This window comes from Xenopus tropicalis, chromosome 7 (assembly GCF_000004195.4).
Source record: "Xenopus tropicalis strain Nigerian chromosome 7, UCB_Xtro_10.0, whole genome shotgun sequence".
NCBI lineage: Eukaryota > Metazoa > Chordata > Amphibia > Anura > Pipidae > Xenopus > Xenopus tropicalis.
Window position 1 is genome coordinate 34,152,491 of NC_030683.2, and position 24,744 is coordinate 34,177,234.

A 24,744-nucleotide genomic window follows, 5' to 3' on the forward strand; every position below is an offset into this window, starting at 1 on the left:
GCAGCCTGGTTACTGGCCTCTGATGGATTTGTGTGTATATGCGACACCATTGTACTATATCATCTGTGCCTATTCCCCAAGATATTAATGTAACATTCCTGTAATAAAGAAGTTATTTTTAAAAACCATTGATAACCATATACTGAATTCACCTGAGAATTATAGTTGTACAAAACACTTCCTCCAACACTACGTGAGGGCCCACTCCTAAGATTAAGGAGGGAATTCACAAAAGAGGAGAGATAGACATTTTTTTGGAGTAACAGTGGTAGTAAAACTGGTGTAAAATACTTTCTCCATATTCACAAACAAATCTGCCTAAATTCCGACTCAGCCACCACTTAATTTTTTTGGTGAAAGAAAGAAAGTTTACAAACACTTTTGTGAATATGTCGTTAAAATGCCATACAAATGGAACAAAAACAACATTTTAAACAACAATTTCCCAACTTTTTTAACAATGGAGTAAAGCTCAGTATAACCCACCCCCGTGTCAGATCAATTTTCAGCTCATCTGTTCTGCTTTGTTTCACCCAGACTTCATTTCACACCTCTGGTAGGGGCACCATTGGGGTCCATTAGCATTAATGGGGATTAGCAGTTTATTGTCAGGGGGACACGTCTCTGTATAACCTCAGGAATAGGTGCAAAAAGTTTCATTAACATCTTTATAAACAAGTAAAAAACTGATTTAACAAAAGGAGACATTTTTACAATTTTATCTAACATTTTATATATTTATCTACAAAATCTACAAAAGACAAATCCAGAGAAGTGGAGATAGAGGTTTGTAAATAAGGCAGAAAATCCAACAAATCTATCTCTACTTTTGTCTCAATATCACCACTTTTTGGAATTCCCCGTTAAAGGAGAAGGAAAGGCTAAGTCACTTGGCGGTGCCAAAATGTTAGGCACCCCCAAGTGAGTTTAATCGATTTACCTGGGCTGGTGCCCCTGTTAGGTGAAAACGGGTACCTGTTAACGCGTAACGCACTTCCTTCTTCCTGCGCTTGCGCAGTAGAGTGAAAAGCCAAACTTTCATGGCTTTTCACTCTACTGTGCACGTGCTGGCCCAGGGATTGTGACACAGAAGGAAGAAGGAAGCGCTGCAGGTACCCCGGGCTGGTGCTGTTCAGGGGCGCCAGCCCAGGGTAAAAGGTAAGCGATTAGTCACTTGGGGGCGCCTAACATTTTGGCACCCCCAAGTGACTTAGCCTTTCCTTCTCCTTTATGAGTCACATGCAGGATCTGTTGGTTAAGCTGATTTTTTTTTTGGAACAACTATACTTCCAAGTTACCAATCAAACATACACACAAACTGTACACATGGAGTGCAAACATGGCATAATTAGGTAGCACTGTTGGCAGCTGCTGCCTTTCTTCCTATCACTGCTGTTTTTCACTTGGATCTCTGGCAGGAACATACACATTGGTAGCCATCCCAAGAGAGATTCCAAAGATCCAAGTAAGGAATAGAAGTGATGTGGCCAATGATAGGACCATCAATATCACTGTGTGGCTGTATAGTTTTGCATAAGCTACAGGGGAACAGTTAAGCTGGGGCAAATAACCTAGATTATTTAAATATATAAAACCAGCTGTTAGAGTTGGACATAGGGGAACTACTGATCGTGGCTGATTAAGTGTGAGGTTCCAGCTGGGGTGTATGGGGTGTATGTACTGTATCACCTTTTTTGAGGGGAAATCATTTTTCTGTAGTAGCTGCACAAAATACTTCTTTTAACATATTAATAGACAGCTATTAATATATAGCTGGATTAATGCTAAAGTCTGAAGATATTAGTTCCTTTGGACTTATGTCCAAAGGAACTAATGTCTTCAGACTTTAGCATTAATCCATGCCTTGATCTCAGCCATTACAAATATACATATCTATGAAGCTCTTGAGCTCTAAAGGGCCTTCCTCACAAGGAAGCCAGCTGCTGATTGGATAAGAAAGATTAGTTGCTTAGGTACTCCCTTTGCATCCTGCCTAGAAGAACAGAATTCTAGACATCATTAACAATGCAACTTATATAGGGCTATGATTCATCCATAAAGCTAATGCAGTTTTAGTGCAGCTATAAGGTGACTGCTGACTACGAAATGTGAAGGTTTGATTATTCTGATTGTTTAAAGCCCCCCTTTCAGAGTTCTACTGCTTTGATTTTCTGAATAGCTTAAGATTGGTTCAAGCTCGCCCCCTTAAAACTGTCTACACAGAATCTTAAAGCCCACACACATAAAAGTTATGCTGCTAGAGATGTGCCGTATTCCCTCTAAGTTATGCAGTTGTGCACAGGTCTGGCCATTAATGGATGCAAAAGATTGTGGAATACCAAGAAAACTTTCTACATGTGTATTTAATTAGTGCCTGAGTTTAATTAGTGCACAGAGTTTAAAAAAATTGCACTCAAAAGGTAATTTTTGTACACAAGCAATAAAGCAAATTAGTGGAAATAATGGTAATGAGCATATTTATACACAGAGTTTAGAATTTAACCAAATTTGTCTATTTAAAGGGGTTGTTCACCTTTGAGTTAACTTTTACTATAATGTACAGAGTATTCTTTGACACGTTGCAATTGGTCTTCATCTTTTATTATATGCAGTTATTTCACTTTTTGTTCAGCAGCTCTGCAGTTTGGAGATTGAGTAGCTATGTGGTTGCTAGGGTCCAAATTACCTTAGCGACCAGGGAGAAGTTTGAACGAGCAATAGTTTTTTGGTTGCTGTGGTCAGTGACACCCATTTAAAACTGCAAAGAGTTAGAAGAAAAGAAATAATAAAGACCAATTGAAAAGTTGCTTAAAAAATAGGCAGTTGTATAACATACTAAAAGTTAACTTAAGTTTATTAATGTGCTCATTGGCTACTTACCGGGGAGGAGTTTATTCTGAGTATTTACAAACAAGAGTGATAAATTGTACTGCCGTCTACGTCCTTTATGAGAAGGAACCCAAGAAAAGTTCTTTCAAAGCCTGAACCCAAGCAATCGCTAAAGAAATGAGCTTAGGTGAAAAGATTTTGCATAATTAGAATTTTTAGTTGGAGAAAAATACTTAAAGCCATTGATCAAGGGAAATTAAAAAAGAATCAATAAAGCCTCTGGTTAATTAATGTCATCTAATATTGATCAAGAGCAAAATGAAGCTGTGCTGAGCAGTGACTGGGCAAATCATTCCACAGAGATGATTATTAATAATGAATGGCTCACACTGTGAACCAAACAAGAAATTTAGGATTTTGGTTTATTGATGAAGTTCTGCATTTTTTTACGTACAAATAAGAAAGAGATAGAGCAGTAACAACTGCAATATATTTTCAGACTGGGGCTTAATTACATCTTTTGCTGTAACTGTAGCAAAAAATCAGCGGCTTCCAAGGTTACTGCCAGTTCTGTGTAACTACTCAATATCTATTTCATAGGAATCCAATGAATCCTCTATGAGCCATCAGAACATACTCTGAATTGTTAATCCATCACAGAGACTTTAGGCCTATATTTTACATACTGAAGGTGGCCATACACAGAGAGTCACTTACTTTTGCCCTAACAAGCTGTAGGCCCAAGTGAACACTGATTAACTGTAAGCCCCAAGCCCAGGGGTTAGTTGTCAAAGAAGATGCAATGGGTCATTTACTTTCCCCCAGGGGCACAAGTGCAAGATCACTATGGGGAGCAAAAGCATGGCCCTCAGTGCTTACTAATAAAGGGGTTGCTGGTTTCTGCACCAAAAAGGAGAGTAAAGTTCTGTGGCCATTCTTCATGCCCCAAGCAGTGTGCAAAGTGCAAAAAAAAAAGGATGCCTTTTTTCGGAGCACTGTAAATAAGACTTGTTGCAAGTTGCAAGACGTACGTCTTAGTCTGGGCCCTTGTCCCCCCACCGCCCACTGATCATTTTACATCTCCCATCCGATCACGTCACCATTGTGCACATGCGCTGAGGGAGCGGTCAGCTTGGGGACAAAGTGGCTGACTGAGTTGACTATTGCTCCCAACAGCCTGACCCAGGACTCCAAGTGATATCTGGACCATTTGGTTAATGCGCATCAGCTCGTTCTCCAGTAGAGCTTACAATCTAAGCTTTCTGTCATACACAAAGTAGGGCCGATTTTATTAGGCGCCAATTAACCAGCCTATGTGTTTTTATAGTGTGGGAGGAACCTGGGCTCCCAGAGATATCCCATACAAACATGGAGAAAACACACAAACTCCTTGCCGATAGTTACGCAATTGTAAAACTCCTGCGCTGCAAGGTAGTCATGCTAAATATTCAAGATATTCACATAACTAAGCTCAATTTAACCTTTTTTAAACTATTTTATTAAACTCACATTGTACCAACTTCAATAAGGTGACCTAAATACATTTTGCGCCATTTATTTATTCACAATATATTTTAGTATTTGCCTGTAAGCCAGATATAATTAATCACCTTTGCAACTGACAATACAATTGCCTGCTGATAGCATAATGCAAAAAGCTGAAACAATACCTGTAGGTTTAATTTAGCACACAACACAAAATGAACAGGTTTGAAAAATAAAAAACATTTCAGACAGAATATTAGAAGAATATTTGAATTTGCAGTAATTGCTTCAGACTTTAACGACCTTCTACAAAGCAAAGAATTCAACAAGAAACATATGAATATATCTGGGATCATAAAGGAATGGTGGAAAATTATGAATAAATGAAAACATTATTTTGAGCCTTATTCTGCTAAAAAGGCAGAGCCCTGTGGAGAAAGGACTGAAATACTTTGCTGTAAGTCTCTGGAATAAAATAATAATTCTGTAATCATGTAGGGTCTGTCTTTAGGTTAATTTAGTTCTTTAGTTAATGTACTGCTATTAATATAATAGAAATTGTAATTGAATCATTATATAACAAACAAAAAACACACAAGTTTCCAAACTGAATAAAAAGTGTTTATAATGTATTATGTAAAACTAATTAAAGGGCAAAACTAATCATATTGCCGGCATCAAATAAGATTTTAGAAGAAAATTGTCTCTGTGTTCCTGTAAGGGGTGCAGATGGTGAAAATGCTGCCCCAATATTGTTGGATTGTCCGGGTTTGGGCCAGCCTCCCCCATTCTGGGTCAGGGCTACAGCACATGTGCAAAGTGGCACCAAGCTGCAGAGATGCGTAGTGTGGCTGGGTGTGTATGTGGTGTCATCAGTGGGGCTGGGGAGCAACAATGCAGCGATCCTTTTAATGCCGCTGCCCATGACATCTTTTAGACTAATTGAAATATAATGTACTGTGGCCCTGCACTGGTAAAAATTGGGTGTTTCAGAAACACTACTAGAGTTTATATAAATAAGCAGCTGGGTAGGCATACGGGCAGCCATTCAAACTGGGAAAAACAAAAAGCACAGGTTACATAGCGGATAAGCACTGTTGCATAAAATGATGTTTTACAGAGCTCTGCTATGTAACCTGTGCCATTTAGCCCTATCTCAGTTTGAATGACAACACCCATGGCTACACAATCATAGCTGTTTGTTTTTGGTGTTCCTTTAAAGTCATCTAGAGATTTTTGAGAATCATCCAGTTTGGATGGTTCATTAGCATCCAAAATAATGGTAACCCCCAGGGACGTTTTCAGCCTCTGAGCCACCCCCCGGTGCTTACCTTTATAGTGTTGGAGGGGGTCCAGGGGGGGCTGCATCACTAGTGTAGAGCGCTCTCTACAATAACAGAGCCGAATTTCAGTTTTGTGGTAGCAGCTCCCCTGGTAACCCCACAATTGGCCTTTAAGTTACCCTTTAAGTTAGATAAGACTAATCAGAGCAAAGAACCCCAGAGAAACAAAAACAAGTGCACCCCAAAGAAACAAATGCCTGCTTGCACATTAGAAAACTGAAAATGTTAATTTAATTATTATGTTGTATATTATAATATTGTCTACATCAGTGCTGTCCAACTGGCGGACCCCCCTCTGTGTGGCCCCCCACCTGTCTGGCTGCTTTGATGGCTTACCTTTGTGTAAGCTTTAAATGGTATCAGTACTGGCCCCCTGCATGGTTCTCACCTCAGATTCAGGCTGTAAACCCCCTGTATTGTTTAAACATGTAATCCCCTGTACTGTTCACACCTTCTAATCTCTGCATTGTTCTCCCCCTGCAGTGTTCACACCTCAGGCTCAGGCTGTAATCACCCACATTGTTCCCCTGTTCACACCTCAGACTGCAGGAGCAGTAGAAACCCACAAATAATCCCTGCACATTATAAAAGAAGATATACTGTGGTGGTACTGCAATTAAAAAGTTTTTTAATATATAGTTATTGTACAGACTGAAGGAGCAGTGCCAACATTGCGTCACTGTAGGCTGCCTGTGTGTGCCATACTCTGCCTGCCCTATTCTGCTTGTATGTGCCATACACACAGGCAGCATAGGACAGGCAGAGTATGGCACACACAGGCAGGGTAGGGAAGGCAGAGTATGGCACACACAGGCAGGGTAGGGCAGGCAGAGTATGGCACACACAGGCAGAGTAGGGAAGGCAGATCATGGCACACACAGGCAGGGTAGGGAAGGCAGAGTATGGCACACATAGGCAGGGTAGGGAAGGTAGAGTATGGCACACACAGGCAGGGTATGGAAGGCAGAGTATGGCACACACAGGCAGGGTAGGGAAGGCAGAGTAAGGCACACACAGGCAGGGTAGGGAAGGCAAAGTATGGCACACGCAGGGTATGGCACACACAGGCAGGGCATGGCACACACAGGCAGGGTATGGTACACACAGGCAGGGTAGGGCAGGCAGAGTATGGCACACACAGGCAGGGTAGGGAAGGCAGAGTATGGCACACACAGGCAGGGTAGGGAAGGCAGAGTATGGCACACACAGGCAGGGTATGGCACACACAGGCAGGGTAGGGCAGGCAGAGTATGGCACACACAGGCAGGGTAGGGCAGGCAGAGTATGGCACACACAGGCAGGGTAGGGCAGGCAGAGTATGGCACACTCAGGCAGGGTAGGGCAGGCAGAGTATGGCACACACAGGCAGGGTAGGGAAGGCAGAGTATGGCACACACAGGCAGGGTAGGGAAGGCAGAGTATGGCAGGTTTTTGCTGTACTATCACCATTAATATGGGTATGGTCATGCGATAGCATGGATGTGGTTTCAAGTGGGTGTGGGTTTAAAAAGGGGAGTGGTCAAAACTAGCTTCCATTATCGGCCCTCCACCACGGAGGCCAGAAAAATTCCGGCCCTCGGTACCACAGAAGTTGGACAGCACTGGTCTACATAATCATTTCTTCTTTGTATGTCTGCATTAGTATAAAGAGTGGAGTGGAGGTTTACCATGTGTGAAACTTTTTCATTTGCCTCAATGCATAATTTCCTTTAGGAACAGCTTGTGCTTCCTGTGTCCAAGAGAAGGAACTTAGTAACCTAGTACAGAGAATGTACTGACTTTTCATATATAAACACCACTGAATAAGCATATAACCACTGAATAAGTTCTTTATTTATTTAGTTCTTATCTATGATTGTTGTCAGTTTATTACTTATTTGCTTTTAATTGCCTAACATTATTAGTATGAAGTTAGACACCAACAAGGATGGAACAGGGTATAAATAATATGACTCATATTGAAGAAAAAAACAAACAAACTTGGAAACAAGATGGGGCTGACAACATTAGAAACAACTGGGCAGACTGTGCAGTCAAAGTAATAATAAAGCTGCCAACAACAGAACTTGGGCATAAGTAGAAAAAGAACGGGGGCAGGTAGTGTTCTGTATTTTAATTCACAAAGTATCATACAATATGGTCAATGAGAGGGATTTGGTGAGAAGGGAAAGTTAATAATGTTTCTTTCTGACCATTAAATAGCAGGTCACTATTGATAATATGTAAAATATAATGATACAAGGATCTGTCCTGAATTTTGACTTGGCATTTTTTATCACACAAAATGCATTGTTTGATGGGCATGCGAAATGCATAGAAGTCAATGGGAGTCTTTTCTCACTCCAAATGCATATTTTAATAAATCTATGTCTGTGGAAATGCACTAATCACTAGTAATATAATAACAATAAAGTTAGATATACACATTTCTTGGTATATATTGTTGCCTTTATGAATAATACTGTCATATTTCTGTGCCACAAGGTCACCTTATCAAGATCATAGTTATCGTTACACATTGCCAAAAAACAGTACCTTGGCCCCTTGAGACATTTGTTTTCTACATGGTGGTAAAGTGGTTTTCAGCAGCAAACAAAACCCCCTTTAAAAAAATAATTAATCATATTTAATCAGCAGGAACCCCTGGGTTTATTATTGGCTTTTACCCAAACAGACTTTCTTTGCTTCCGCTAAAGGTTTGAAATGAGGCCAAAAATGATCCTTACGCGTGCCACTGGGACGTATTGTAGGTGACTTCTTAGGATGAATAGACAATATGGCCCATGAAACACCTGCATGTAAAATTCTTATTCTTATTGTTCTTAAGTCTCGCTCTTTCTTTTGAAGAATGTGACAGTGAAAATAATTTGTTCTGGACTTTTTTAATGTATGGGAGCACTGCAGTTTTGAAATATATCTGTATTAGGATCTGTTAGTACATAAACTCTAATTAAAGAAACTGTCCTTAGAAAACATCTTGCAATTAATCACCTCCAGCTCTCCATATTATGGTCCCTGCTCTTCTCAGCTGAATGGTAACCCTGCTTCTTCCTTCATACAATATATTTTCACTCTTCTATTTTCTCTACAAAACTTCTACTTTTTTAACCCATTTGCAGCCAAACTAGGAACAATTTTTGGAAACCAGAACTCAGTTAAGTTTATTCCATTATTTATTGGAAGACACATCATTTATAACTGTGACCGAAGAGTAAATACTAAACTGTAAATATATATCTTTAAGCCAGGGGTGGCCAAGACGTCAATCGCGGTCCACCAGTCGATCCCCCGTGAATTTCTGGTGGACCATGATGAAGCCGGGGATGCAGAAGTGCTGCGTGAATGCATATGTACGCAACGCAGCATACATACGCATTCACGCCGCACTTCCACATCCCCGGTCATCGGTTGATGAAAAAGGACCAGCTGGCCACCCCTGCTTTAAGCTATATATATTCCCTATAGCTACATACTGTATATAATACAATTTTCTTGAAGCCCAGACCCGCGACATACATTTTTATGTGCTATCCGGCCTTATCAGCAACCCAATCCCTGACGCACTGACTACCATTAAACAAATGCTGTCGCTGCAAAATGGAAGTGACATATCAGTAGGTGGTGGCAAAAAAAAACATTTAAGACCAAAGCAAAGACCAAAGCAGGAAGAAGGATCGCCAGCTTGCATACACCTTGGCAGGGTGCACTTTTCTCCTAACAGGAGCACCGCCCGGGGATTTCAGGTAAGCGGTTACAATCACTTGGGTGGGGGGGGGGTCTACCATTCGGCACCCCAAAGTGATTTAGCCTTTCCTTTTTTTTTGCCACCACCCACTTCTGATGACACCACTTCCAGTTTGCAGTAACAGCACTTGTTTAATGGTAGTCAGTGGGTCACAGATTGGGTTGCTGATAACACAGTTATGGGTCATGTAGAAGGTAAAAATGCAGGTTGCGGGTCTGAGTCACGGGTCGCAGGCTTCTAAAATTGGTTCCGCACAGGAGTCTACCTATATATATACAGCTATAGGGAATATATACTGCTTTAGGTAAGTGATTACATGGCTGCAATCAGTAGTTTTCAACTGTTATTGGTCTCAGGCTACTAGCATTCTCTAGGCGCTGGAGGCAAAGGATGATTGGAGTTTTAGATTAATGACACGCAGAGAGCTGCATGTTAGATTATAAATAATGGGACCCAAACACAGGGGGTTTTGCCCTTGGGTTCCTTAAACCCTAAGAATAAGCCTGTCTTTAATATAAATCCCTTGAAAAGAGAATATGAATCACATTTATACCATATGTTTATTTTAATATATGTGAAGTCTTTAAAACAAGCACTCAAGTTACTGCAATCTAAGGGAACAGCTTCACTGAAGATCCTACTTTTACAGCAGTACTAAAGGTTTACAGGGACTAAAAGCATTCGTGCAGTTTGATATATACCACAGAGTTGTCATTTTCAGGGACTAGAAGTTCTGAAGATGAACTGAGCTACAAAGCCCTCATAGTCCAGATCAATCACAGCATCTCGGGGAAGATTTAAATGCATCATTTATATCCTACTCCACTTTCATCAAAAAGCAGCAGAATCTATTACATGAGAGTTATTTAAGGAAATTGTATTTTTGTGACAGGCTTACAAAAAAGATTAGGAACTACACATAGAGAAGAGCAAAGTGATTCAGCAAGTTACAGAATTCCATGAATTTTGTCAACAGTGAAAGTTAAGAAGGGGCCTCAAAATGGTTTTGCTAGAGGGTTTTTATTAACGTTTCTCGAAATGCTCTAAAAGTTGCCAAAGAAAATAAATACAGGAATGGGACCTGTTATCCAAAATGCTTGGGACCTGGGGTTTTCCGGATAAGGGATCTTTCTGTACTTTGGATTTCTATAACTTAAGGGGCAGATAAGAGTTTACCACAGAAAAACTCACTCACTTTCTGTTCATCCCTATGGGATTTTAATAAGCCAATTTATTAATGAATGAAAGTTAGAACTCACTATTTGATAAATACGCTTCTAAAAATCCCATATAAACGAATAGAGGTGAGTGGGTGAGATTTTATGTATTAAGCTTTAAACTCACATTTTGATAAATCTGCCCCTAAGTCTGTTAAAGGAGAAGGGAAGGCTAATAAAGAGTTAATCTCAAGCTGCAGGCATAGCTTCAGTTCTCTCAATAGTGCCCTTAAGTCTCCCCATATTTCTTCCATTCAGATGATCAGAAGCCAAACAGGAAGAAAAAACGCTGAGCTGTGTAAAGAAAGTTCCCATAATGCCTCACTCCTGCACCAAGATCCAGACCAAGTGTACATGCTCAGTTAATAAGACTATGAGGAAGCTTTCTGCTGATTGGCTCAGATCCACATTCCTAAGGGGGGGAGTGAGTTCTTAGCATTCTTGAGGGAGGGGGGAGCAGGAAAGAGCAGAGAACAGAAAGCTGTGTGTCTCTGGCACAGGAATTACAGACACAACTAATCTTTTCATAGAGGGCGTTTCTGTGAGTGCTTATGGCTGTATTTACATAGACCTTTCTGATAAAGCTTACTTAGTTTTTACCTTTCCTTCTCTTTTAAAAACTTATTTAGACATTAAATAAATAGTTTTGCCTCCAATAAGAATTAATTATATCTTAGTTGGGACTAAGTACAAGGTTACATTTTATTATTACAGAGAAAAAGGAAATCATTTTTAAAAATTGGAATTATTTGATTCTATGGGACATTCTTGTAATTTAGAGCTTTCTGGATAACGGGTTTCTGGATTATTCATGCCATACCTGTATAGGAATTAAATTATGACGTGGTCTTAATTGCAATTTCTCACTAAACATTTTGGCTTTCCGTGAGAAAAATGTCTCTAGCTGGGTCAGAGTAAGGTACAGGCATATGGTCCCAAAACGCAGCAAAGTGAGTGTGGAAGCAAGTGGGAAGGGAAAGAGTTAATTGCAGGTACAGTAAAGCTGGCCATAAACTAAAAGATCTGCTTGTTTTGTGGGGTCATGGTGGACAACATCGGACTGATCTGACCTTTTGGGCCTAGTGCGATTCTACCACTGGGACACAGGCTGTTGGGCAAAGGACCACATCAACGAACCAATGTGCTCATCACTACCTCTCTGATCAATATCTGCCCGATTTGTGGCCACATATCAGGGGATAGGACTGTCATAGTGCCCCATACATGGGCAGATTAAATGGCAACTTGGACTGAAGGACTTGGACTGATCAGCAGGTGACAACAATATATAGAAAACAATAGGCTTATTTTTAAGACTTTTAATTTATAGACTTTGAGTTCAATTTGGTTTCCTTATATTAAAAGAAATGGTCTGGCTTGTCAAATTTGTTTTAAAGATAAAAAAAATAGGATTTAGCAGGAATTTAGGAAGGTTGCACTTTCAGAACAAAGACAAAATAGGAGCTTGAAGCCCAAATCATCTTATAGTGAGATGAAATCTCAAGACTTTGCTCATCCCTAATCAGACCAGAAAGAATTAGTACAAATATAAGAAGTAATGTTTATTTGAGATGAAGTCAAAATGGTATTTCAAAGCAATACAGTATTTTAGTAAGCCTTGCAGAAATGTTTTTTTTTTCAAGCAGAACAAAGATTCTGTAAACATCTGAGCGTGATGGACTTCAGATGTTTGGCTGCAGGCAACACCAAGATTGAATTCTTTTTAAAAGAAAAAAAAGACACTGGTCCATCAACATCTTGCTCATATAATTACTAACCATTTCTAGCTTATCCACTATAACAAAACCTCACATGAAGCTGTTTGCAATTTGCCTCAGAAGGGAAAAATACCTCTCTGACTATGAAGTGGTAATTGGACCAGTCCCTGGATCAGCACTGTACAGGTATGGGATCTATTATCCAGAATGCTTGGGATTCTGGGGGTTTCCAGATAAGGCGTTTAGCCATAATTTTGATCAAATCTTTAATAATAACTTAAATGATAAAATTAATAAATTAAAATATGACATAAACGGAAAAGGATTGTTTTGTCACCAATAAGGATTTAGCTGCCATCAATGACAAGTTACTGCGTTATTATTACAAAGAAAGGGTTAATATTGCTTAAATAATTTGTTTAAAATGGAGCTTGTAATTCAGAGATTTCTGGATAATGGTTTCTGGATAAAGGATCATATACCAGTACTATTTGTGTAAAAATGTAACCTTGATTTAACTGAAATTATTCTTTCTACCAATTGTTTTTTCCACTGCTACTACTTGAATGAGTTACACAACTTCACATCTCCCTTTAAGGTAAAACCTTCTTTACCTTTACTTAAGGCCCTTTGAATAGCAGTACATTCCTTGATACATGAACATGGCTCCTGTACTGTAAACTCTAGATGGAGCCTTAATAGTTCTTTAAAAAAGGAGAGACATAATATAGGAAGGTCCTAGCTGGAGCCTGCCAATGGGTCAGTCAGCCTAACTAACCGGCCAACAAACCAATTGGATTTCCTCTGTTCCTTTGGCACCATACCAGGCATAGAGTAAATAGAGTATAAGAAGATTAAAAAATGACCTTGTTTAAACTGAACTAAGCTTTCTAAGGACACGTGTAATGAACAAAAAAATAGTGAGTGCTGAAACATTCAGTGTAGCAGCAATCTCACTCTAAGGTTAATGCCACACCATGTGTATGGCGTATACTTTCGGAAAGCGTTTCTCGCCTTGCCGAAAATATACGCCATACGCATGGTGTGGCATTAGCCTAATATCTACACCAGTATACAGAATCAGCTCAGATAATATTTCAATGGATAAATAAAAGCTTACCATCAGAATTCTTAACAGGGTTGTAAACAACCTCCAGTAACCAAAAACCTGTAACCAAATAACAAGGGCCAAAACAAAATGGAAAAAAAAACATTTTAGGGACCCCCCCAACACTATGGGGTAGAAATGGTACAACATTAATAAATGTAAGGCTGTATTTTATTAGGCACAGAAGTAGCCATGGCCAACAAAGTAAAACAGGACCAAAAGTAGCTCCAACAATATCAGTTTGATATGCTTGTTTTACTACAAACCAGATACAACCATAAGCCAAAAACCATCCAATCTGTATATATATTAGCACTAAATCCTGCAAAATATATAATAATCTTTCCTTACCTGTGTACTTATTTAAACCCAGTTCCGCTGCCACATTGGATAACACAATGATCCCTCTAGACAAATTGCTTGCAGTTTCATCCAGCTCGATTAAGGCATGGGGCCCCACATTACCATTTGCATAGTTTGCAATGTAGAAAGAGTACCTTCCAGAGCCCTGCAAATGATAGCATGGATATTGTCAATAAAATCAGCCAAGACCTGGGGGGATCATAAAACCTTAGTAGGCACAAGAGCATTGGTGATAAAGCAATGAATTGGAGACTGCAACACTTCACTTACCCGCACAATTTCTTCTTTACTTTTCTATAGGGAGATAACTTAACCACTTTTCCTAAACTGCATATGTGTGAGCCTTAGAAAACTAAAGTATTCCTCATGCTTGAATTACTGATAAACACAACTTGAAAAAATTGCTCATTGAGCTGCACAGAATAACATTCAGGCCCGGATTTGTGGCAAGGTACAAATATAGGGGTGATATGCCGCCCAGCCGCACCCGAACTTCATTCACATTTGGAGCACTGGGGTCTAGGCGCACTGGAGATGTCTCCACGTCCTGTTCCCAGTGGTTTGTGTACGAGATAAATGGATGCGCTTGAGCACGATCCAGGAGAAAAAGCGAGGGGGCGGCCTCTGGGCGCCCATTGTATAAATTTGGCGCTGATGGCATTAGGGGGACAAAAAATAATTACATAAAGAAAAATATCTTTATAATAGGTATGTAGGAAACTCTTTTTCTTGCTTTTTCTTTGCTTGTTTTATGTTTCCAACAAGACTGAGATGCACCTCTCCCCTAAATAATGTCACTGTGAGAAAGGGTTCACCAGTGGAAAAGGAAATATATCTAACCTAAAGCAAATCACTGTGCATTAACTGAGAATTTTATCTATACAATACCGTGGTCTGGCAGTCACCTTTTCCACTGGAAAACTCCACAGCACCCAATACAATATAATAGGAAGAAACAGAAGTGGTCAATCTGGCATTTTTGTGACCATAGAACTAAATTTCTGTGCTTGAGCGAATAAATAGGCGAAACCATCAAACCTCTATTTAGTTAAAATTTTTGACAGAGAGAATCCATAGAAATGTCTGAACTCTGGCATGGGAATTTTCATTTATTTTCCAGTTTCACTTTTATTTTCATGTTCCTATATATTGTGGTGTCCTCCTATTATGATTAGGATTTTCAGTGCCTATGGCAGTTGGCCCAGGACAGTACACCTGGGTATCATGTCTATTCATATATATTTTGATGTTGAACAGCTTGATGGTATTTACATGACACACACCTTGGAGCAGTTGGGGCCCACCAATGAGATCCTTAACCTAGCATTCCCAAGCATTTTACCACCTGGAAGCAGGTGAACTATTAGAGGAGGGGTTAATGCAGGGAAGAGAAGGGCCCAGGGAATGGACCTCAGTGAAGCCATCCTGCCTCCTAGAGAAAAATGTGCTGTTCTGTCATATAAATATTACTGTTATTATTCTTCAAGAGCCCCATTCAATAAAGTAATAGTATCATCTAGATGATCAAGGGGTTGTATAGAGTAGCAGGGATTATTGGCAAATGAACATTGGGGAAACAAAGGGACCTTTAATTCTGGCACACTGCGGTACTGGTTTATTTAATGAGAGTTCTTTCTCCACCTACACAAAATTACTTTTGATTTGTCTGGACTTTGTCTGCCAATTATATTGGTTAATGATTTGTAATTAGGCCCTGTTAATAAATTATTGGTAACATTAGATTCTGGATACAAATCCTAGGCTGAGGTGCAGAGCTTCAGTAAAATCCTAATGGATCTGATGCACAAGATGTGATCCAAACTCTGTATATCTTGGAATCTACCTAAAAATACCTAAAAACAGATATTGTCCCAGAATATGGCTTCAACGTATCGATCTGTACAGTGAGATTGAATCCTGCAGCCCTGCTGAACAATATCAGTAGCGGTGAGCAAAATTTTTTGCCAGGTATGGAAATTCCGCATTTCACCGTTGGCTAATTTTTTTGTAAAATTGCTGCAAAAACAAAAATTTGCTGAGTGCGGAAAAAGTCAAAATAAAGTCACGGGTGTGTAAAAAAAAAAGTCAGTTTGTAAAATTTTTGCCAGTTCAGGAAATTGTCACTAAATATCGATCTACAGTACAGTAGGATGCCTATTTGGAAAGGACAAGTGGTGCAAGTGGGCATCCCGTACATCTACCTCAAGGACTCTAAAAACTGAAGAAAGGGCTGAAGAAAGGCTTCAATAGTAATCATAATTATGTACACTTATGGTAAATTGGAGCCACCTGATTTATCCTAGAACCAATCACTGTACTACAAATCTCCCCGGATGAGACTATTATTCCCAGGTGTCAGCTCTCGCATAGGGTGAAAGCCAGGGTGTTGTGCTACTACAAATTTCAGGTGAAACACAATAAGGATGCCAATGTTTCTTGAACTTTACCATGAACAGTTTATTCAACTAAACCTTAAAGTTGTAAATAGCAACAGAAATGCAGGATTCACTTATAGTGCAGATCAAGTATCAGGAGTCAATCAAGCCCAATATGTAGGAACATACCTCCTCCCTTTTGGAAATCTCCTACCAACTGGAACCCACTTGGCAAGGAGACAATTTCTATCTAGCCCTCAGTCTATACACTTGTTCCCTAATTCTGGGCAATATTAAACCCAGGATCTTTAATCTCACTCCTTGTTCAAGTCAAAGACTGCTCCCTAGTTAGCTCTAACTGCCTATCACACCTAGTGCAACCTATTAAAGAATAAAGCCTGGCACTAACTAGGCCCCTATCTAAAAAAGTTCCACTGTTGTCCCCACCTGCCTGCTCATGTGGGTGCGCAAAATGGACCCCAATGGACCTCATTTTCATTATCATACAGTGAGTATATATCTAGTGGCCAAACTAATGAACTACACTGGTCATACTTTGACCCAGGAAAAAGTAACTTACTTTCCTTCTAGGATAAGGACCCCCTTTGGTCTCTAAATTGCTAGGGGACTGCCAGGGACAAAGGGCAACCTATTTACCAGTTCCCTACAATTATATGGATCTATTATATAAAAAAAACTTCTAAGATGGCATCCATGTAAGAACTTACTTAATGTGCCAAGCCTATATCTAGTATATATATATATATATGTGTAGGTGTGTGTGTGTGTGCGCAGAATCCATGCCCTACCATTCAACATATTTTTCAATTAGTAATTAGAAAATAAGATGACAAAATAATTATTGTTGTCTGTGTACTAATTACAACATTAAAACAAGCAATCCACACTTAATTTTGTGCAAGCATAATAACCGATTGGGTTGGTTGAGTGAACTTCTGGATTAAAAATATGCAAGTAATGAAGTAAATCACTGCAAATGAGCTATATAACTGGAGTCTTGTGAAGAAAGAAAATTAATGAAACACATTTGTTAAGGTTATGCCACAAAATTGTTAATTATTTATACAACCCCTTTAGTCGGAGCACAATTCAAGCTGATTTTAATGGAAGTATCCTGTTTTTCGACTGTAATGATGTCTAGGTCAGCATAAATTCAAATGCCAGGCCTTTGTTTTGATCATCCTCACATTAAGCCTAAATGCTGTCCTCTAAACGGAAGAAAGCTAAATATTTTTGGTTTATGAAATCGTAATTATCATTTTGACTTCTTCTTTCTGTTTGGTATATGAGAACTTGTTTTGGATGCCATAAAAAATATTTGCTGTATGGTATTTGAAAGCACTGCATAGATTTAGAAATAATTGAATTAGCAAGGAAGGTAGAAACAGGGAATAGGCGCTTCTATAAGATTGTAGGTGTAGGTGCAATGAGCAACAGGAAATCTCTTTACATTCACTGTAAAATGACTGTGGGTAAACAGCTAAATAAGCCATGGATAGTGTTTCCCAACCAACTGGCATACACACACACATACATACACACACACACACACACATATATACATACACATACACACACACACATACATACACACACACACACATATATACATACACACACACACACACACACACATACATACACACACACACACACATACATACACACACACATACATACACACACACATACATACACACACACATATATACATACACACACACACACACACACATACATACACACACACACACACATACATACACACACACATATATACATACACACACACACACACACATATATACATACACACACACACACACATATACATACACACACACAGTACATACATACACATGCACACACATACGCGCTCTCACACACACACATATACATACACACACACAGTACATACATACACATGCACACACATACGCGCTCACACACACACACACACACACATACAGTACATACATACACATACGCGCTCACACACGCACACATACATACACACACATACGTGCTCACACACACATACATACACACACACATACACACAGGATTTGTCTCACAACAGTGAGCTCTAATTTCTAATTTCTGTAAAGTGGTTGGCACAGGGGATGGAGCTTAAGGGAGCCCCATAGAAGTACCTATTTGTATTGTACATTGTGAGTGCAATATCATTATTGTACAGGTCTGGGATCCATTATCCAGAAACCCATTATCCTGAAAGCTCTGAAGTATGGGATGGCAATCTCCTATAGACTCTATTTTAATAAATAATTAAAAAAAATTTCCCTGTACTAATAAGACAGTACCTTGTACTTGATCCCAACTAAAATAGAATTAAACCCTATTGGAGGCAAAATAACCCTATTTGATTTATTTATGTTTAAATAATTTTTTAGTAGACTTAAAGTATGGCAATCCAAATTACAGAAATACACCTTATCTGGAAGACCCCAGGTCCCGAGCATTCTGGATTAGAAGTCCCGTACCTGTACTGTATTATACATTGATTATACTACACTACATCACGACAACCGGGTCTGCTGTATACATAGTTACACCACTGACTGAGACACTTCTGCTGTTTGCTATGTGATATAATGTTTTATTTTTTATTAAGGGGCACTTAATAAATGACTACTAGAACTATAACTATGAGTATGCAAAATGCAATTTTCTGGTGCAATTCACCATCTCTTTTTTTTACATTGTGCAAGTTGTGGCTTTAGACATTTGCAAGTTGGGTTTGGCAGCCATGTTAAAAATGGCATTAGCGCCATTTCTCCAGCCTGCAGATCAACTGGGATAAATCTGTCCTCTTCCCAATAGACCCTAACCAACCACAACACTTACCACCTGAGATTCCACTTGTATGGGCCCACCAATTCAAGTACCTTGGGGTTACAATCCACGCTGACTTAAATACATGGCCCCCATGACAAATCTCCCCTGTCACAGGCGACTAATCTCCCTGAAATGCATATTGCATACGAAGCGCAGCAATTTGCCAAAATCGCAGAAGTTGCCTTTAAAGGAGAATGCAAGTCAAAATGTAAAAAGCATACTGCCCAATAGTCCTCCTATTGTTTAGTAAAAACGCCACACTTTTGGCTCACCTAATCAAATATTTACTCAGTCACACTTACTTCACATTTTCTAGAACAGGCAGCCATCTCTAAAAAGGTATTCTCCCTTCCTTTCCCTCCTTGCTTCATACTGCACATGTGTTTTATTCCCTCCCCCCTCCCCTCTGGCAGATCCGCTTCTGATTGGCTGGTGGGCATGTGTAGCTCAGAACAGGAGACGGGATCAAGTTACACACATGCTCAGAGAATAGGAAGGCTGCCGCTGGCACCTACGGGAAGGGGAGAGAGATTTCAGTGATGTCACTGTAGTCTTCACACTGCTGTAGGCTGCCAGCACCATATCTCAGAGAAGCAAGCAGGGATCTGGGAATTTAGATATGCAGTAAGTACTTAAAAAGAATGCCTTTAGACTTACTTTTAAGTTATATTAATTAATAATTAATATATCCTTTAAAGGGAAACTTCGGCGATTTTGGCGCCGTGTATGCCATCCCACCGGCATAATCTTATGGGCCAGATTATCATCATCAAAATGATCTTTCCCCCCTAGCTCCTATACCTGCTCCATAATGCCCCTGTGTAGGTCCCTAAGAGAATTTTAAAGAATTGAAAGCAAATCCTAATCCCCTTCCTATGAAACAATAAAGCCCCCAGAACAGCCAGGACCAAATCGTCCTTGTGTGAACTCTAAGCGCTCCTAACAGCCTTCTGGGAAGGCCTTAAAAACTTCCCATATCTCCATCCTAACTAATCAAATCTCCTACCCATTACACTCACCACCCCACAGAAAGCTTGGGAGCTAGCCCTCATACACCTGGGGTACCCACCAGCCATTCTATCCCCACACCTCCCCATTTGGGGAAACTCATATCTACCCCACCTTAGAAAAATCTTCCCTACTTACCTGTCACTCCAACAAAAATGCCAATCATCTCAACTCCCCACCTAATACCTAGTTTAGGCGTGCCTTCCACTCCCAATTCAGCACACTCACCCCCCAGCTTGTCTCCCTTTCCATAGAAAAAACTGTCTGAGATCCCAATATGTCTAGGCTATACCAAAATGTACTATTTTCTGGCCTTAAACCTTTCTTGGCAATTGTGCTCTATGCACTAGCTATGTGGCCCCCCTTGCACCTATGAGACACTTAAGCATCGGGTGCAAGGGGGGGGGGGCATCTGAAAGGCTGCTTTAGGGCAGCAAGGACCCCAGAAACGCCCCTGTCTACATCATCTCTATATAACTTCCATTCAACTTGGGTCCAAACAAATGGGTCCACTGCCCTCAATGTCAAGAGCCTGGCAGTTGACTTTTTCCATCTGATATAGCCCACAGGTCAAGTCATTAACTACCTGGCAGGCAACCTTCCAGGATCACAACTCCAGCCACCTGTTACAGATAGTATGATTCCCTACATGCATGCCAAACTATGATTTTGCATTCTTTTATTTTACGCCAAAGAAAAGCTGCCATGCAACTCCCCTCTTTCCCTCCCTCCGAGCCTGGACACAGATTAATAACAATGCGGCCCCAATTACATGTGGCCCATGGGGTGATACAGACCCTATTCCTACATACTCTGAGGAGGTTTAAACCAGCTAAACCACCCCACATCTGCACAGTAGGCAACTGCCAATCTGCATGACTTTCCATAGTCACTCAGACCCCCCAAATCCTATTCCTGGTGTGTCCAACCAATCCTACCTATAATTCTTAAAGTAATGGGATGATATCACAGAGAGAGAAACAAGGGAAAGGGTTCTCTGATCCCCCACTGTATATGTCGACTCAAGCCAACTCCTATATTTTGTGATAACCTAAGTTGTGGAAACCCTGGAATTACTACCACCCAGGGTGGTTCCCCAGCATCTATAGGTGCACTTGCTTACAAGGCAATGCTGAGCAGCGCTGCTAGAAGTGCAAGGAATGTGTTTGGATGTGAGAACCTCGCCTTACTGCGCAGAATCAATATGCCCACTCCACTGCGATTATTGAAATGCACTTATGGTTATAAATTACCTTTTCCGTATTGTCGTCTTCAGTTTCCTTCTTTAATGGTGGCAATATCCTATAAGCATTAGCTACTCACAGAGCTGATATTTTATTAACAGGATTCTTATTCTGGGGTGGTTCACCTTCAGGTTAACTTTTTGTATGTTATAGATTGGTCTATTTGTATTCGTTTTTAATTTTTTATAGTTTTTAAATTATTTGCCTTTGTCTTCTGACTCTCTCCAGCTTTCAAATGGGGGTCACTGACCCCGGCAGCCAGAAAACTATTGCTCTGTCAGGCTACAATTTTATTACTATTGTTACTTATTATTACTTATCTTTCTATTTAGGCCCTCCTCTGTTCATATATAAGCCTTTCTTTCAAACCACAACCTGGTTTCTAGGTTAAATTGAACCCTAACAACCAGATAGGTGCCCAAATTCCAACCTGAAGAGCTGCTGAACAAAAAGCTAAATAGTTAAAAAACCACAATTAATAAAAACTAAAGACCAATTTAAATTATCTCAGAATATCACTCTCTACATCATACTTAAAGTTAATTTACAGGTGAACAACCCCTTTAAGACAAAAGGTTCAGGACTGCGGATTCAAACTTGTAAGGAACTGATTTTTGGGAGAGAATTTTTTTTTTAAAGTAATTTGACCTTATTTGGTGATTATTTTGTAGCAACGTCTCCCTGTAATATAAACTCTGGAAGTGACAGGCACATTTCATCTGATTGATTTGCCTAATTCCTGAAGTGTTTCATTAACAGTGTTTCAGCAATGCAGAATGTGAGCCCTACATGTAGTTATCACAGACTGGCAGGGTGCAAACGGCAGTACATCCTGCAGTGACAACACTACGCCATTTACCTGCAAAATAAACTCTACAAAAATATCATAAGCAAGAATTTCACTTATATGTTAAAATGACAAGTGGGGGAAATGTCACTATGAAAATCATCTGATGCACTATCCCCACTATCCCCCACTAAAGCTTTCCAAAGATCTAGGGTAGAAATTCTGTACATTATGTTTTGGGCTTCTGTACCAGCCCAAGGCTACCCCAGCCCTTTAGCAGGGAAGATCTGTGCCCCCAAAGATGCCCCAGTAGCCCCCCATCTTCTTTTCTGCTGATTCCCTGCACATGCTCTGTGCCGCTGGCACTTACCTGAGCTTAGGGACCCACTCACAATAAACTGTATATATAGAATATAAAAGTCATAATACAAGGCTAATTAGTACTTAATTTATATTCATATTTCATAGCAGCTCTGAAACCAGCGCAATTTGTATCACAATCTAATAATCATCCCTGTCGCTTCAGCTTCCATGACAGAAAAACCTCATTTTCTGTTTGATATTTTTCAACAACTCCTAAACTTAGCAGCTGCCCAGAGCCTTTATACAGATTCTAGTACTTATGGCCAGAGCAGTAAGCTCTGTAACCCTTTCTTGCCAAACTCACTTATTTTGGGCTGTATACTCGATTAACAGGAGATTTGGTTCCCTGTGCAATAGTGAAAGATACTGGGAACTGAGATTTTAGCGCAGTGCCTCCACCTAGTGGACAATGAGGAGCACACCTCAAGGGGATTTCCACTAGGAAAAATAATTAGCACACACTTTACAGCAAGGATAACTTTATGGATAACTGATTTCCTGCCCTGAGGAACCCGTGCAGTCTATTCCCTCCTGGCACTGTCACTTTAAGTGCCCAGTCCCAACTTTGATCCAGATAGACCACAACCCTTTTTATTCATTTAAGTCCCTTCCCCAAGAGCTCTTAGCTCCCCCCTGGTAGCGCTACCTGCCCCATAGTACCTTCCCCTTTGGAAAGGTGGCTGCTCCCATGTAGCAGGCAAGCGAGCAATACCTGTCCCACCGGGGGAGACACTGATATTCCTGACGACTTTGTAACAACCAGCAGCCCAGCAGACTTCTCTCTTTGCAGTCTGAACTCACAATAAGGGGCACTGGCTACTTACTCTGGATCTCTCTTCCAAACCAGCCAAAGTCAGTTGTAAAACCAGCCCAAAACTATCCAAAAGCCACTCTGAAAGGAGACCAAAAATAGTCCAATATGTGCAATAAAAAAAATGCTAAAAGTATATATAGGAAAACTTGCCTTTTTAAAACATATAATCACTACCCATGCCCTGCGCCCCCTCTCCAGTTACTGGGATGGCTGATAATTCCCTGCCCTCTGTGCCCAGTCCAGCTGGGAAGTCACTACAGAAATGGATTCAGAATGTTGCATTAACCCCAGACATGATATACATATGGGTGTGTTGAACTATAACGCTCAGCAGCCCCAAGATATCCTGAGAGTTATAGCTTAAGGATCAACTGCAGAACTGCCCCCACATCACAGTAGAAAGTAACAGTACAATCACATACCCTACTGAGCAGGGAACAGGTTGTAGGGCAGACAGGTTGAGCCTGAAAGAGCAAAAGGATTCCAAACTACAAACCCACCATGGCTCCAAAACTGTACTTGGCGGGTTTGTACTTTGGAAACCCACCAGGGCGTTAAATTAGTAGCCCAATTTGGTGGAAAAACCGCCAATTTGGCAACCCTGAAGCTGGCAAAACAACAGGGGCTCCCTTTTTAAACTGCTGGGCCCGCCCCTGAATTTTGGCTCCAAACCTAGGCACGCCTCCTCTCTCCCAACAGTGCACTGGCGCATCCAGCCAATCGGGTTCCTCCCCAGTCTGTAACCGGGCAGGATGATGTCACACAGACAGGAAACAGGGGAAAGAGTTGTCTGATCCCCAACAGCTCATTATGTAAAATATGGCTTTCCTAGCTATATTCCTTTATAGACTTTAGTTCTTGTGTCTTTAGAAGTGATGTAAAATGAATACTAAAATCTGCATAATGAAATAAACTCAAAGCAACTTTCCGATACACATTTCTTTGCATTTTTCAGTGGTTTTAAAATGTCATTGTAAATTGAGATTGCGACTGAAACAGTAAATGTTTCTGCACTGTTGGTTGTTACTCTTAAAACAATGTAGCAGAAGTCTACTTCTTTTTCCAACCAACACTCAACTTTCCACAAAACCATGCAGCATACCTCCCAACATTTAGAAAACAGAAAGAGGGACAAAAATATATGTTGCGTGCAGAGTTAAATTTTTGACCACGCCCATTTTTGGCCACACCCCCTAAATACCACTCCCATTTGACTAAATTTGGCAGGTTATTTAAAGGTTGAACACATTTCTGGGGGTTTTGGGGTCCTGTTTTATGTATTATTACAGTTTTGCTGAAAAAGGTGAAATTGCCCTTTATGCCGCAAGTTACAAGCTTATTAGTTACAATTGTATCTCAGTGCAGGGGGGCTTTTTACCTTTCTGGGCTCTCTGCCAAAAGCTCCCTTGTTTAATTAAAAGTGAGAAACAATGTTTCTAAGTGCAGGTGATGCTCGTTAAGATTTTTG

The 24,744-nt window shown here is 40.2% G+C and overlaps 1 protein-coding gene across 4 annotated transcripts in view; it reads right to left on the minus strand.

Moving 5' to 3' along the window:
- Positions 1 to 24,744, minus strand: part of crtac1 (cartilage acidic protein 1) — a 302,413-nt gene that overhangs the window by 94,675 nt on the left and 182,994 nt on the right. For all 4 annotated transcript variants that reach the window (XM_031905179.1, XM_012966738.3, XM_031905180.1 and 1 more), the window contains 1 exon segment: positions 13,797 to 13,953. In XM_031905179.1, coding sequence (XP_031761039.1) covers positions 13,797 to 13,953 — 157 coding nt within the window.